The 16928-nt window shown below is 39.7% G+C and overlaps 1 protein-coding gene across 6 annotated transcripts in view; it reads right to left on the bottom strand.

Annotated features, from left to right (window-relative positions):
• Positions 1-16928, bottom strand: part of Rgs22 (regulator of G protein signaling 22) — a 116462-nt gene that overhangs the window by 29398 nt on the left and 70136 nt on the right. For all 6 annotated transcript variants that reach the window (XM_055620255.1, XM_055620265.1, XM_055620284.1 and 3 more), the window contains 3 exons: positions 6754-6948; positions 4805-4897; positions 419-582 (listed from right to left, as the gene is read on the bottom strand). In XM_055620255.1, coding sequence (XP_055476230.1) covers positions 419-582; positions 4805-4897; positions 6754-6948 — 452 coding nt within the window. The remainder of the gene's footprint in view (positions 1-418; positions 583-4804; positions 4898-6753; positions 6949-16928) is intronic.

Here is a 16928-nt window from a genome sequence, read left to right on the forward strand (position 1 = left end):
GGCAGAGGCAGAGGCAGAGGCAGAGGCAGAGGCAGAGGCAGAGGCAGAGGCAGAGGCAGAGGCAGAGGCAGAGGCAGAGGCAGAGGCAGGTGGATCTCTGTGAGTTCAAGGCCAGCCAGGTCTACAGAGTGAGTTCTAGGGCAGCCAAAATTACACACAGAGAAACTGTTTCAATAAACAAACAAACAAACAAACAAACAAAGAAGCTCAAAATAACACGTGGAAGGTTAATGCAGTAATGTAAACTAATAGAAAATCATCTAAACTGATTTCAGACATTTTTGTTCAATTTTTACTGGCATAGACATAGGTAAAGCTCTAAGACCAAGCCATTATTATAGCATTAGTCAAAATCAGTATCAAAAAAGGATATTTTCTTTTTACTGATAAATGTGTTTAAAAGTAGGTATTTCCTCACCTTGAAGAATGAGATTCTAGAAACTGGCGGAAATGTTCAAATTCCAGTTTGTTGTTAAGTAGATCATTAAAGGTAAAATGCTTGTATTCCTCGGGAACATTACTCCAATATTCTGTTTGTTTGGAGATATCAGAGAGCGACAGCATGGCAGTTGCAGTGGTGTCCTAGTGACAAAAACACTTAGTTATTTACAGTTTTAAACAGGGAAACTGAAAGAAAATTTAACTACTGGGCCATTGGAGGAACTGGGTAAGTGACCTGGTTGTTCCCATCTGACTCTCAGAGTCTTTTCTGTTCCTTTTTAATGATATTCAGCAAACACCTACTACACATAAACAAAGGACTCTGTGTGCATGTGTGTGAGCACAAGTTCACAAAGGTACTCAGGTGTAAATATATTTGCTTTCAAATATTACTTTTATTTCTTAGTAAAGAGGAAATGCTGCTTGTAATAAAAGATTAAATCATAAAGAGAGGTGATCAAAGAGCAGGCCAATCAGTTCATGTCAGAGACAGTCCCTGTTCCTATTACAGTGGAACCCACTTGGATACTAAACTGCCATGGGCTACATCTGTGCAGGGGTCTTGGGTTATCTCCATGCATAGTCCTTGGTAGGAATAACAGTCTCAGGAAAGACCCCTGTGCTTAGAATTTTGGTTCTGTTGCTCTCCTTGTGGAGTTCCTGTTCTCTCCAGATCTTACTGTTTCCCACTTCTTTCATAAGATTCCCTGCATTCTGCCCAAAGGTTGCCCTTAAGTCTCAGCATCTGCATTGATAGTCTGCAGGGCAGAGCCTTTCAGAGGTCCTCTGTGTCAGGCTTCTGACTTGTTCCCTCTTTTCTCCTTCTTGAGATGTCTATCCTCTTTGCCTTTCTGGATAGGGATTGAACATTTAGCAAGAGTCCTCCCTCTTGATTAGTTTCTTTAGGTGTACAGATTTTAGTAGGTTTATCCTATATTATATGTCTATATGAGTGAGTATATACTGTGTGCGTCTTTCTGCTTCTGGGATAGCTCACTCAAGATGATCTTTTCCAGATCCCACCATTTACCTGCAAATTTCATGATTTCCTTGTTTTTTATTGCTGAGTAATATCCCATTGTGTAGATGTACCACAATTTCTGTATCCATTCCTCCACTGAGGGGCATCTGGGCTGTTTCCAGCTTCTGGCTATTACAAATAAGGCTGCTACAAACATGGTTGAGCAAATGTCCTTATTGTGTACTTGAGAATCTTTTAAGTATATGCCTAGGAGTGGTATAGCTGGACCTGAGTGCTATTCCTATTTGAGGAAGCTCCAGATTGCTTTCCAGAGTGGTTGTACAAGTTTACATTCCCACCAGCAGTGGAGGAGGGTTCCCCCACTTCTGTTTTTATTTGCCCTAAAGCTCTCCTGTTGTCTCACAGTGGGATGAATCATTTATTCTGTTCGATGGTGAAGTAAGAGAGCTCACTTTGTAGTTCATTAAGTGAAAAGTCTGCTGAGGTAGAGTTAGATGCAACTCAAAAGTAAATGACATTTTGGAAATAAAAAATAGTAAATAGTTTAAAATGCTAGCATTCCTTGCCCTTAAGAAAAGAGGTGGGGAAGGAATCTGTCAGTAACATGTGCTTTTAGAGTAAATGGAAAACATTTGCACACTGGAAGAATACTGAAGTCATTTATGTCCTGTCACTTTATTTGGTGGTAGAAATTTTATTAGCCTATTTCTATTTTCCTATTAAAGACTCTTACATTTAAGGATAGGGGAAGGAAACTTTCTGTCTGGAAACAAAGGACTATGTTTAATAACCAGAGTGTTTGATGTTTAATATTCAGCATTAAAAATGCTTGGGGAGAGCTGGGAAGATGGCTCAGCAGATATGAGTTCTTGTTGCACAAGCATGAGGACTCCAATTTGAATCCCTGATGTCACCATAAAAAGCTGGGTATGGCTATGTGTGTGCCTACAACCCTGAGCACAGTGGTGGGCAGAAGTAGGATCACTGGGGCTTGTGTGCTGCCAGCCTCTCTCAACCAATAGTGAGAGACAATCTCAAAGAAGTGAATTGGAGGGTGATAGTGCAGGGCAGACACCCAGCATTATCCTGTGCCTCTGCATACTTGGGCACATGTACATGTGCAGGCACCACATACACAAAGGGACATCTGGGTTGTTTCCAGGTTCTGGCTATTACAAATAAAGCTGCTACAAACATGGTTGAGCAAATGTCCTTATTGTGTACTTGAGCCTCTTTTGGGTATATGCCTAGGAGTGGTATGGCTGATCTTGAGGAAGCGCTATTCCTAGTTGTCTGAGAAGTGCCAGATTGATTTCCAGAGTGGTTGTACTACTTCCTCCTTATCTAGCACCAACCACATCTAATTTTCACCTCCCTATTTGTTTTTAAAACTGTGCAGGCAGATAAACTACCAATATTTCAAAGAGTAATGTGCCTTTTAAGGAAAGGTTATGTATAGTATTATAACTTTTGCTCCTGAAGCTTAAAATACAATATTATTATGTACTACCTTTATGAATGCTTATGTACTTCCCAAGTTTTAATTAATGGTACATCAAATAGAGAACTTTTATACCAAAAAGCAACTATTGAGGTTTTATTTTGTAAAACTCTAATTTTGAAAAACATAAAAATAGAAACTTCAGTTAAACACAAAAATGAAACTAAAAATCAACTGAAACCCACCATTCAGAATTCCCTGTCCTATTTTGGTGAACTTCTTCTCTCATATCTCTTTTTGCATATATGTACAGATGTGTAAATATATGTAGCATAAGTAGGATCACATGATATGAGTGAGGGGCTGCTTGGTTTTTTTGAGACAGGTCTCTCTGTGGAGCCCTGGCTGTCCTGGAACTCTCTTTGTTGACCCAGCTGGCCTAGAACTCACAAAGCTCCACCTGCCTCTGCTTCCTGAGTGCTGAGATTACAGGTGAGAGGTATGTGCCACCACACCAAGCTTGACATTAGTGTTTTGATTCCATATATTTTTATATAACTGTATGCCCTGAACAGGTCAATTAACTGCAACTTTTATACAGATGCATACATTTAATGTTATGGTGTTATGGACCTATCATGATTTATCTAATCAATACAAAACTTGAAGATTTGAGCTGGGCATGATGACACAGACATGTTATATCTCCCAGTCCTTAAGAGGCAGTGTCAGGAGGAGGATGAGCTCTGTGTCATCCTCAGCTATGTACTAGGTAAAGGCCATTTTGGTTTACATGAGACCATCGAAAAACAAACAAACAAATAAATAAATAAATGTCACAATTTTGTAAATAAAAATAAAAGCTAATTTCCTAACCAATCCTTAATCTTTTACTGACTTTTCCAAATATTTTCTGTTTTGTTTTCCTTTTCAAAGTCTGTTGCTATAAACATGAGAGTTTCTTTTTGTTCAGAAAATGCACTGAACTCTTTTAATTTGACAAAAAAATAATTTCTGATATGCAGAAATTAATGGGTACCACTTAAAGGACTATTTTCTGGTTTAAGGCTTAAGTTCCTGGTCTTAAGGAGGAGGAACACAGGACAGGAGCCTACCACAGAAGACCCCTGGAAGACTACCCAGCAGATGCTGAGACTCATAACCAAACTTTGGGCAGAGTGCAGGGAATCTTATGAAAGAAGGGAGAGATAGAAAGACCTGGAAGGGACAGGAGCTCCACAAGGAGAGCAGCAGAACCAAAATATCTGGGCACAGGAGTCTTTTGTGAAACTGACACTCACCCCAAGGTCCATCCATGGAGATAAGCTAGAACCTCTGCACAGATGTTGCCCATGGCAGCTCAGTGTCCAAGTGGGTTCCCTAATAAGGGGAACAGGGACTGTCTCTGATATGAACTCAGTGGCTGGCTCTTTGACCCCTCCTCCCCCCAGGGAGGAGCAGCCTGACCAGGCCACAGAGAAGACAATGCAGCCAGTCCTGATGAGACCTGATAAGCTAGGGTCAGATGGAAGGGGAGGAGGACCTCCCCTATCAGTGGACTTGGAGAGAGGCATGAGAAGGAGATGAGGGAGAGAGAGTGGGATTGGGAGGGAATGAAGGAGAGGGCTACAGCTGGGATACAAAGTGAATAAACTGTAATTAATATAAAAAATAAAAATTAAAAAAAGAAAAAGGAACAAATGGCATGGTTTCCTTTGTCACTTCAACTTGGTTTTTCCAGCTGTGTTGAACATGTCATGATAACATTGTAACCTATCAAAGGCAGCAAACATGCTAGCAAAGGGAGAACAGGATGGCACTTCTGAGCCACCATTTCACTAACATGCAGCTCACTATAAGATCTTTAATCAGCAGTATAAAATATGGTAACTATGACTAGGATTCCAAACAGCGATTTTTCTAAGGACAGAGTGCCTTACCTCAGCCTTCTTGGAAACTGTTTCTTTATGCAAAGCACGTAGCCGTCTGAAGGATGTAGAATCTAGCTGCCGAGTCTCTTCCTGTAGTTCCACCTGAAAAACAACGAAACTTAAAATACTAGTAGAACATACATTGTGGAAAAATGGGCAGCAGACGCACAGTTTACAAAAAACAGTGAGCTTTTGCTAAGAAGTCAAATTGCTTTTGAGGCAAGAGCAGAAATCCCCATGTCATTAAAAATATTAGCTATACTTATAAAATATAAGTGACACATCAAATATACACAAGAAAGAATGAACACTTTCTATTTAAGGACACAGCTGCTGTCAAGGAATCCCTTCCCTCTGGGCACACACAGAAAAGGTAAATAAGTTGATCACATTTTCAGTTTCTAATCAGCACAACAGAATGAGTCAGGAGAAGGCAAAGGCTGCTAACTGTATGAACTAAATACTTCACAGGGGAACTAGAAAGGACAATGCTGTTCACTAGTCTATTCCCAAATGTTTTAGTGCTATGGCAAAAGGGAAAACAGTTGGTCAGATTACTGCGCATAGCAAGTTTGTCTTTGTACCATTTAATGCATCATTTTCTACAGGCAGGAGAATAAGACCACGCTCCAATTCTATTGAAAAAAAAAAAAAAAAAAAAAAAAAAGATTGGCTGGCTAGCTGCTTGAGAACTCTGTACTTAATAGCTAGCTTAGGTTGTGTGCTTGAAAATCCTGCTGGAAACAAGTGTGGACTGTACAGTCAGCTAGGCTTTTGGAACAACCCTGAAGACTAAAGTTAAGGCAGATTCTAGAACTAAGATTAATTTTTCCCTTTTATTAAGAACAGCATATAATCCATCTTACACATTTTTATAAGATTCATTTGCTAATGCGAAATGTTCTGGTTCAAGGCAATTATAATTCCAAATTTCCTTTACAATTACAGGATCCTATAGACTTCATTTTTCTTCTAAGAAATGTAGTACATATTATAAATATGAGTCAAGAGAGACTTTTAAAATACCACATGACTTTCTAATTTTTCTAGTGTAATTTGTACATTCATTTAGTAGAAATGATACTATGCTAATATTTTAGAATTGTAAGAATTAAGGAATAAAAACCTATTTTGGTCGCTGAATTTACTAAGTCTTAGAATTGTTTTAGTCATCATTCAATAAGGTGAGTCTATGCAATATATTTGTATATTAATTCTATCACGTTGCTTACTTTGTCCTTCTCGGTAGACAACTTCAAGTCCTTGGGTAGGTATTAATAAAGACTAGCAGTGGCCCCTCCCCCATGCAATAACCTCACACACTGGGTACATGCGTTTACCTAAAGGAAAAACACCCAAGGGCAGTTTTAATATGTGATTCAAAAGTAATATCTAAAGAAAATTTCTCTCTCTGTCAATGATAATAAAAAAAACCATTCCAGTGGTGAGAGTTAAAATGACATCTTTTGGAATGTAAAAAGCTGTGTAGAAACTTGTCTAGTCAAGCATTATAATTTGATGAACACCCGATACTTTAATAGAAGCACTGAAGTCCAAGGGTCTGCTTTTCCTGATACACAGGGAGAACTTAGATTTTCCATGGGTGTGATATTTACTGTAATCCATGCAGCGGAAAATGAAACCGGTCTTTTCCACTTATCATAGGACCACTGCTGAGAAATGGTAGTAAAAGACAACACTGATTTGGCTACTTTGCACAAAGTAAAAGTTCACATTTCTCTTTTGACATATTTGTACAGAGAACCAAGAATGACAGAGATCAAGTCTTTTGTTAGGAGACAAGAGGAAAACTGGCAAGAAAAAAAAAATAAACAGTTAATTGGCATTTCCCTGCCTGCACCTCAGGTCTTCCCCAGTCTTGACCGCAGAGCCGTGGCCCGCCTGAGGTCGGGCTTGACCCCTCTTCTGGGAGCACTGGAACTCACTGGTCATCATACCTTTCTGTAAGCCATCTGGTCTAACATCACCATCTGTGTCCAGGGTTCCAGAAGGATGAGAAGGATATACTCTTCTGCTGTGTCAAAAAGGTCTTCAAATGGTGGCTGTATTCTCATGTAAATGTCTTTCTTTCCTTCTGGTTGGAGTCCAATATCCAGAGTGGCTGATGGAGCAATATATGTGGCAAAAAGAAACTAAAAGAGAAGGGGGTAGGACAGAGAGGGTATTGGGAGAAGCCACGATGGTCAGCAAACACTTTGGCAAAGATAGCAAAACTATACATGACATAGTAATGTATTTGTCCAAAACAATGTTTTCCTTTTCCACTGGAAATTAGCAACTAGTCATCTTTTCCTCAGATAACAAGTGTCTGAAGATAAATTATGATTGACCGATGCTACCTTTCAAAGTGCTGTCTTTCCTTGGTATTACAGATTGAATGCATGCTAGACAAGTGTTCTACCACTGAGCTATTTCCCAGCCACTGGTCTAAAATATTGTTTTAGCATTCAGTGGTCAGAGGAAGAAGGATCAGTTCAAGATCACTTCAGCTGCAAAGTGAGGTCGAAGTCAACATGAGCTACAGCACTGTCTCAAATTAAAAACAAACATAACACCTTAAGAAACAAAAGCCAAGGTCATATAGGGAGGAAAATCTGGTGAGTCCTCTAATCTAGATGTCAAAGAGATTACCCAGCCTATTTCATTGCAAATTTCTAAGAATGGCTAATTGGTCCCTTTGGGGCATAAAATGTCTCCATCTGGTGTCCCGTGCTATGGAAAGGATACAAGAAGGTTAGGAGTAAATAAGAAGAGATGCATAAAACTGTTCTACTCTTTCGTCTTGCTGCTCAATAATAGCTATTCATACCTGAGAAGCAATTTAAGAACATTGTCAGATCATTATCCCTGAATTATTTATATATGTATATTTATCTATCTATATCTATACAGAGATATAGATATATCCTTCTAAGATATGGGAAGCGCTGATCCTCACATAACTCAGACCTGCAGGATCAGAAGAGCCAGAAGAGGTCCAGGAATCCAAGGGAACTACCAGGAAAGGGCTCACAGCCTCACATGCAGAGCCCCAGGATCTCTGGGCTGCAGAGACCAATGGCTCCTCCTCCTCCCTTCGCAGCACTTGGAACCTGGTAGAGACCGAGAGGAATCTGAGAGCCTCACTGTTCAACTCAGCACAGCTGGCAACAATTAGCTCTGTAAGTATTTGTACTTCTTGTTTGCTGTTATTGAATTTCCGCTCTTGCATTTATTTCTCAGGCTGATTTTGCTTTGTTCATGTGTTGCTCAGTTAGGGCTGTCGCTTACACCCTCCACCCTGTTTGCTCTAAGGCACACTTTACCGCAGTCTTTCAGCCACCTCACATGCCCATCTCTTATGCCAAGTCTGTTCTTCCCTCTTCCGTCCTTATTCCTCCTTTTACCTAACCACAACCTTCCATAGATTTAATAATGTCCCAACTTTCCCCTCCTACCTACTGCATTCAACTCAGTATATTATTTTTTTCAAAGTCATTACTCAGTCTTTCTATTTGCCCACCTTACATCTCTCCACTCCTAATCCTAGGAAGTAAAATCCAAGAATATATCGTACTATCCTTTGTTGTTTAGCCTCCAACAGTTGCTGAGGTCAAAGGGCCACTGTTGCTAACTGCCTAGTGCAATACTCGCACAGTACCACCAAGACGCTGCGGTTTTTCCAGGTTGTCTTACACAGGGGCCGAAAGAGAGCTCACACGAGACACCCTGAGCCCCCGGACTAAGCAATTATCTTCTTAAGGACTCACTACAGCAGACACGCCCCATGTGCACATTGTAAACATTAAAGTGGAGAGCTGATAAAACCGAGCAAGCAACAAATATCTAATGTGTAAACACCAACACAAGAGCACAAGAAATGGGAAAAACCAAGTCAGTATAACTCTTCCAAAACTTATTAACCCGACAGTAGTGGCATCCACTAGGAGAGGTTTAGATGACATCCCAGACAGAACTAAAAATGATTATAAATATGTGCAAAGATACAAAAAGTTGAATGAAAGAAGGAAGATGGTGGATGATAGGGAAGAAGAATTCAGCAAAGAGAAAGATATAATGGGGAAAAAACTAACTTGAAATTTGGGGAGTAAAAAGCATTAAGTCAGTAAAAAACTGGAAGGTTGCAGCAACGAAATGGGTTAAGGAGAGGCAGAGTATCCAAGCTAGAAAACAAGGGTAGAAGTGAAAGTCACAATGTGGTCAAAAACAATGGAAAAAAAAGATGTCAGTGCAAATGTCAAGACATACAGGGTCAAGGCATGCAGACCACGCCTGCAGACAGAGAACACAGGAGGAGAGGCTGGTTCTGACTTGGCTACACAGAGGAACCTTGTCAAGAAGGAAAGAAAGAAAGAAAGAAAGAAAGAAAGAAAGAAAGAAAGAAAGAAAGATCCCAAACCCAAACTTTACAAAGCCAAAATTTGACAAGAATTAATGCATGGCCTTCAGAAATAGCTCTGAATATTAATGATCCCAATTCCTCAGTCAAAAGGCGCTAGGAATTCACATCCAAAACTGGGAAGCATGTATTTGTTGCCTCCAAGAAATATACCTCATCACAAAAGATAGACAATATATTAGGATAAATGCCTGAAAAAAGGCATTCCGCGTAAATAGACGTAGGAATAAACAGGTGACACTGTTCTAACATCTGACAACATAGACTTGAAAACTAGTGAGAAAAGATAAAGGTCACTACATACAATTAGGGAAACAGTCAATCAAGAGGACATTATGATTCAACATGCCTAAAACACTGGTGCACTTCATTATATATAACATATGATGTATATATAATCTAATATATACATTAATAATTTACATCATATATGTATAGATTATATATATATACATATATGATGTAAAGTCACAGATTGACCTAAGCACAAAAGTACCTGGTGACATCATTCCCACACTCACCAAATGACCCCATCAAAAAATGGACAGAAAAACATCTCAATTAAATGACATCACAGACCAAATGGACTTAACAGACATCTATAAAATTTGATTCCATCCAAACAACATAGAATACACATTTTTCTCAAGAACCCATGGAACTTTCTCCAACATAGCTCATATATAAAGTCACAAAGCAAATCTTAAACTCAGGAAAACTGAAATGGCTGTGTATTCTACCTGATTACAATGGGAATAAAAGTATAAACCAACACCAAAAGAAACTCTAGAACACATGCAAACTCATGGGGGTTAGGATCAAAGAACACAGTATTGAACCATGAATAGGTTCAGAAGAAATCAAGAAGGAATACAGACATTCTTGGAATCAAATCCAAAGAAAACACAATATATGAAAACCCATCAGTACAGTGAGAGCCATCCGAAGAGGGAAGTTTGTATCTCTGAGTGCCTGCAAAGCCAGAGTGCAGGACGGGTGAGGCACCTCGGCACATGAGGTGCTTCTGCTCTTTCAGGGGACCAGAGTCTAGTCCTGAGCACCCCCACAGTGCAGCTCACAACTGCCTGCAATTTCAGCTCAAGGGCATTTCACACTCTCTTCTGGTCTTAAAAGGCAAAGCTTTAGGCAAACTAACCAAAAGAAAGAGATAAAACCCAAATTAATAAAACTAGAAATGAAAAGGAAGCCATTAAAATAGATATCAATGAAATTTAGATCTTACCTAAAAATATATAGTACACTAAATTTGGAAAAAAATAGGTAATGGATAAATTTCTAGATACATGTGACCCATAAAAATTAAACCAGGATAAGATAAATAGTTTAAACAGATGTATAATATGCAATGAAATTGAAGCTGTAATTAAAAATCTTCCAACTAAAAAGTTAATACATATATGGTTTCACTAGTAAATTTTACCAGACCTTCAAAGAAGAGTTAACACTGATGCTTTCCAAACGAGTTCATAAAATAAAGGATATTATCAAAGTCCTTTTACAAAACTAATATTTTCCTGATTCTAAAACTAGAAAAAAATAAAACAAAGAAAATTATAGACCAATCTCCCTAATGACTATAGATGCAAAAATTATCAACAAAATACTTGGTAACTAACTTCAATAATACATCAAAAAGATCATTCATCAGAATCAAGTTGGCCTTATTCCAGAGTTGCAGGGTTCAATATATATAAATCAACAAATATTGTAAATTGCATGAAATCACAAACTTATCTGGATAGATGCAGAAAAAAAGAAGATTCTGGAAAAAAAAAATCCAACACTACTTCATGCATAAAGTCCTGAAGAAAAAGAGAAAGAAGATGGCTAAAAGTCTCTATTTTACAGATGATATATATGACTCTATCTATCCTAAGAGATCCTAAAGACTTCACCATCAAATGCTCAGAATGCAAACATTTTTAGCAAAGTAGCAGATACAAAAGTCAGTAGATTTTCTATATGCCAATGACAAACATATCAAGAAAGAAATCATCAAATCAGTCTTATTCAAAATAGCCTAAATTGGCCCACCCCAACATCTACCCTATTGGTGAACCGCTGGAGTACATAAAGGGATGGTCCTATAAATCCAAAATTACAGGATCTCCATGACACAAGGCAACAACAGGATAACCAAGAGGAGTCCCAATGAGGATCCAGTATGGATAGTGTAGCTGAAGACAAAGGCCTGAAACCAGAAAGACTCGTTGCAGTAAACATTGGCAAGCAAAGAAGGGTATACAGTGGCACACACTTTAACACACCACAGCTTCCACAATGAGATTTTTCTTCTCTGTTGGGGGCTGTTGCAAGAGTCATGGGTATGAGGGGAAGGGGGTATGAGTAGGACTGGGGTCCATGATGTAAAATTCACAAAGAACCAATAAAAAGTTTTTAAAACTCAATAAAATATCCTAAAAATACATTTTAATAATCTTAACCAAGGATACTTAAGACTTCTATAATTAAAACTGTAAAAGTCTGAAGAAAGAGCTTAAGAATGACACTGGAAGATGGAAAGACTGTTGAAGGCTGGGCCCCTTTGCTGGATGATCATACCCAAGTGTGGTACTTATTTTCTCACCCTCTTCCTTTCTTTTGCTTTCTAACTAGAACCCCGGGATACTAGGGGTATTGCACCTGAGAAAGTTCTTCTTGCTCAACTATGAGCTGTCACTATGATGATCAGTATAATCCTTAGAAGTAACAAAGTTCCTCCATCTCCTTGATTCTATGTACTTTTTGTAAAATCGCAGAAGCAGAGGTTGTTAGGCGGGAGCTTGAGGTGCTACCCACCTCCTGACATCAGTTTCCAAGTCAACGTCACACACGTTTACTGACTTCTGGGATTCTTCTCCTTGCCTCTCCAAGGTGACAGATGCAAAAGTAGATAAAGGAACAGAGACGGGAAGACAGAATTTCATCATTGATTCTTAAAGTGTGTGGCTTGCTTTTCCTGAGGAGATGTAAGAAGTGCATACCCACTCTAGATAAGAATACCAGCGACAGGTGAGGGATCACTCCGGTGTGTGCCTGACCTTGTATCACTGAAAAGTCTCCTACAACACCGGTGACTTCAACCTCCCTGATGCTGCAAATAATAGAGTTCTGCCTTGAGCTAATTTCCACCTCCTATATATGATAGCACTTCCCCATAGCTCGGGTAGAACTGCATACTGCTGGGAAGGGCTGTAATTTCAGGTTACAGTGTAACAACCCTCCCTCACCCCCACTCCTTCAACAAGGGTATAGTAACAGGCCTGATCAAGCCGGTAGTCACAGCTACTATGAAAGATAACAATGGCCATGTTATGTCTAGAAGACAATGTTCCACCAGGAAACAAAGTAGATTTATAGGACATTCAACTGACTTTCAGTCTTAAAATCTGAAAAGAGGTGGCTCAGTAGTGAAAACGGCTTGTTGCTCTTCAGAAGACCCGGGTTCTGTCTCCATCTCCATGGCAGCTCACAGCCCTCCTTGATTCTCGTGCCAGGAGCTCCAGGGCCACCTTGGATCTGTGAGAGCACCAGGTGTGCATGTGGTGCACATGCACCATCAGACGCTCAGAAACATAAAAGAAAATGAACCCTCAAAAATTAAAACCTCAAAATATCGAATAACACGGTGACAGATAATACAGGGCACTCATATATACACATATATATGTATATATTGTGCATATATGTACATATAAGATAAAACAACATACATAAGAAAAATACCTTTATAATTATTATAAAGATGAAATAATTTTAAGTTGCTGCTACCCAACTTTCTTTTAAGGATATATTTTATTTTTATGTGCATTGGTGTTTTGTCTGCATGTATGTCTGTGTGAAGATGTCAGATCATCCTGAATTGGAGTTACAGAGAGATGTGAGGTGCTATGTGGTTGCTGAGAATTGAACCCAGGTCCTCTGGAAGAGCAGACAGTGCCATAATTGCTGAGCCATCTCTCTAGCCCAGATATCTAACTTTTTGATGAAATACAAAAAGGCTTTATCATCTACTTCCTGGATAATTTATGAAATTATGATTTAGAGACATTGTTACAATTTCTTGGGTCATTTGTTACTTTTCTGGCCACTGACCTCTTTCTTTTCAACTACAGAATAAATAACAACACAGCTCCTGTCAGAGAGAAAATGTTCCCTTCATGTTCTACACGCCCACTCTCATTAGCCGTGAAGCAGAGAGCCATGCATGCGCAGCTGTGTTATACGTGATTCCAATTCAAACATTAACCTAAGATGTGTTCCCAGTCCAGCAGGGTTACAAGCATTGCCTGTCTATGATCACATGGCCTGGTATTGTACACAACACAGCCCTTAGCTCTGTCTCTCTTGGAGACACTCAAAGGTTATATAATCAGGAAATGCATGCTGGGCGGCCTGCCCACACCTCTCTACACCTGCGCCTGTGACTCACTTTCTTGGCAAGCATACCAGATGAGAGGGGGACAGAAGGCCTCTCCCTTAAAAAAATTAGTCTGGAAATTCTGAGAGTTCATTTTTTTTTTCATGCCTTGTTGAACTACTGCTGATAGGACAAGCAAGAGAAAAGGATATAGGATGGGTACCATGGGGACAGGAAGTAGAGCTGAATGGAGGAAGATGATAGCAAAATGAACTCAAGACCAAAATGAAGCAAAGATGAAAACCAATAAAAAGGCAATGGAAGAGAAAAACAATGTTTTGATAAATCCTTTGCTTTTTAATGGGTATTATATGAAAATAATATTTAACTTACTTTGGGAGTGATAAGAAAAGACCTCACTATACAAGCCAGGCTGGCCTGGGATTTACAGTCCTCTTGTCTCTGCTTCTTAAGCACTGACTAAATAGGTACACACCACTACACCCATTTAATTTAAATTACTTTGATACACATAACTTAACTTGGCATGGTGTGGGGAAAGTTTGCATTTTTGCTTCCTTAAGGAAACCACAGTTCTTCATTAGAGATAGCATTTCATGCAGTCTACCTGAACTGTGGTAACAGGAGATGAAGCAAACAAATTATGACACATGCCAGTGAACTTGATATTTGCCAAACCTATGATATTTTGCATGGTAGACTAAAGTGTCATCAATTAGTAATTTTCAAAATCATGTTGAGACTTAATAAATATCTGTGGCTGTATCATTTGCCTGCCATGTGCAAGGTCCTGGATTCAATCCCCAGCACCACAAAAATAATAAATCATAACAATGGACATTTTCTTGGGTTAGTAGTTGCCACCCTCCTTTTAACTTTCTGCCTACATGTACCCCTGAAAGCCAGAAGAGGATACCAGATCTCATTATAGATGGTTATGAGCCACCAACCATTGTTGGTGGGTTATTGCCAGGAATTGAACTCAGGACCTCTGGAAGAGCAAGAAGTGCTCTTAACCTCTGAACCATCTCTCCAGTCCCAACCACCCTCCTTTTAAATATACCATAATACACAAACACTCATCTTTACATGCTGTTTTCTAATTATACTATCAAGTGTACGCAAGCACACCCGAGAGATGAGAGCGCCAGGCTCTCTGAACATGTGCTCTTGTTTGGTTGGTTGTTTAAACAATGTAAAAAAACAGTGTTTCATTCCACAGTTGTGATAGCTATATCTCTCTGTACCAAATAATAACTGATGACATTATGGAGCGAGATTCCACTCGCACTCTAGGTGTATGCTGTGTGTACACGGAGGAAGCACAGACAAAGCGTTCTTGCTGTGCTGAAGGTAGGCAGTCCTGGGAAGGGGCCTTCCCAGAGGCACAGGCTGCCTGGTGAGCCTGCCTGGCACTCATCTGGGTTCCAATGAAAAAAAAAGAACAATTTCCACGTGGCCTTAAGACAGCAGAGTCAGCACCACCCAGTGCTGCCCTGCACGCGCAGGTTCCCTGCTACACTGCAGCTGTTGCTTGTGCTCATGGAACGTTTCGCATGTTTCCTTTTCATGTGTCCACTGAATGGTGGTGAATATGGAGCTTAATGAGGCTGCCTGGCCACACTCATTGCATGATGCTTGACTGTCACCACCAGGCAAGGTCTAGAAGTGAGAGAAGGAAACAGAAAACTTTAAAACTGGAAGATGTTTCCGAACCTACACGCTGTGAGACCTTAACACTGGCTTACAGGACATGTGGCAGAGGAGATGGGTCGGCAGACACTGAGAACACTTATGTAGATTTTCCTCTGATGGTCTCAGCGTAAAGTAATGATGAGTGTGTGAGGTGACAGGCGTGATAATTAGCCTGCTTTGTTCGTTACCATAGGTATGAATATATCAAACCACAGTGTGCCCACAACATGTAGAGCTATGGTGTGATTATTTAAAAAGTGATAACCAACACATTTTCAACATAATTTGCTACAGTAACACAGAGGTTACAGGAAACCATTTATGTTTCGGCATGTTGTGTCATTGAGAGGCCCTTATTTTAGGCTCATTACTTGGCTACAATGAAGTTAGAAGGGGGCATTTTAATGTGTATCTTTCACATTCTTCTAGGATTTTTCCAAGAATATCAGAAATAAAGGTGAGTCTGCAATCACCGCCTCCCACTTCTACACAGGTCCACTGAGGTTTGCCTGAAAACTGACAAGTTTTCACTGTTGACAAGTCAGTGTCAACAGAACCTGCCAGTCCCTAGACAAGAGGCGGCAGATAGTCTATAAAGCCCATACTGCTGCTTCATGTACTGTAAAAGAAAAAAAGCATGTGTGTGCTGTGTGGAGGCTTTGTTTGCCAAGTATTTTGTTGGTTTTCTTTTTTTAATCAGCTCCTTTTAAAGTTTATAGTAGGCAAACTATGAGGGAACTTGCTAATTGTGGAGCAAAGGTAACATCTTTGAGAGGTGTAAACAAGGGGATGCTAAGCAGTTTCTAAGATGAGGGGAAAATTCTGAAGGTGGAGGGTTAGGGTTTCCAGTTCTGATGTTAGTGAAACTTAAAATGGAGAGGATCAGGGTGAGCCTTCCAGTCCTTCCTCTCCTCCATCATTAGAATGCTATGCTGGCTCATCCCAGCTCATGGGAGCTAAAACAAAAGACTGGAAATTTTGTTAAGCAACTCTTAAATTTAGTCACTATCAAAAGTTAAATTACATAACCTTTTAATTGTAGAAATTATGTTAAAATCAAAGGTAGTAAACACTTACAGACTCAGTGCTTCCCAGTACACTTTTACTGCCATTCACAGCGAGGATGTCATTCACTTGCATAGTATGAGCTGGTGGAAACAGGAAATGGTGGAGTGCTGCTGCCCACCTATGCAAGCTTGTGCTCCATCTGGTCATATGAGGGGCTGGAAATCACCCATGAGAGAATTTACCTAGAGATTAGTAGATGCTAGTGACCAGGAATGCCCTCCATGGTCAGTTGCTAGACATCCACCATCACACTATTGACGAAAGGCAAGACAGTTCTATTCTCCTACCGTGAGCACAAAAAGAAATAAAATGGGTTTGTGAAGTTGGGGAGGGGGCGGCAATGACATCTGTTCTGCTGTTTGCTGGAAGTAAAGCCACATAGCTAGAATATCCCACATGCACTAGCACATGCCAATTTTAACATTTTGCTTACATACTGTTTAATTCACCCCCAGTTTTGAAAATATAGACAATAATACAGTTTCTCTTAGTGGTTTTATCAGCTATTTGAAGGAAAACTAAGAAGTGTTTCTTTAAATTTGTCTCTT

Source organism: Psammomys obesus, unplaced genomic scaffold (genome assembly GCF_907164565.1).
Source record: "Psammomys obesus unplaced genomic scaffold, mPsaObe1.curated_primary_1811, whole genome shotgun sequence".
Taxonomy (NCBI): domain Eukaryota; kingdom Metazoa; phylum Chordata; class Mammalia; order Rodentia; family Muridae; genus Psammomys; species Psammomys obesus.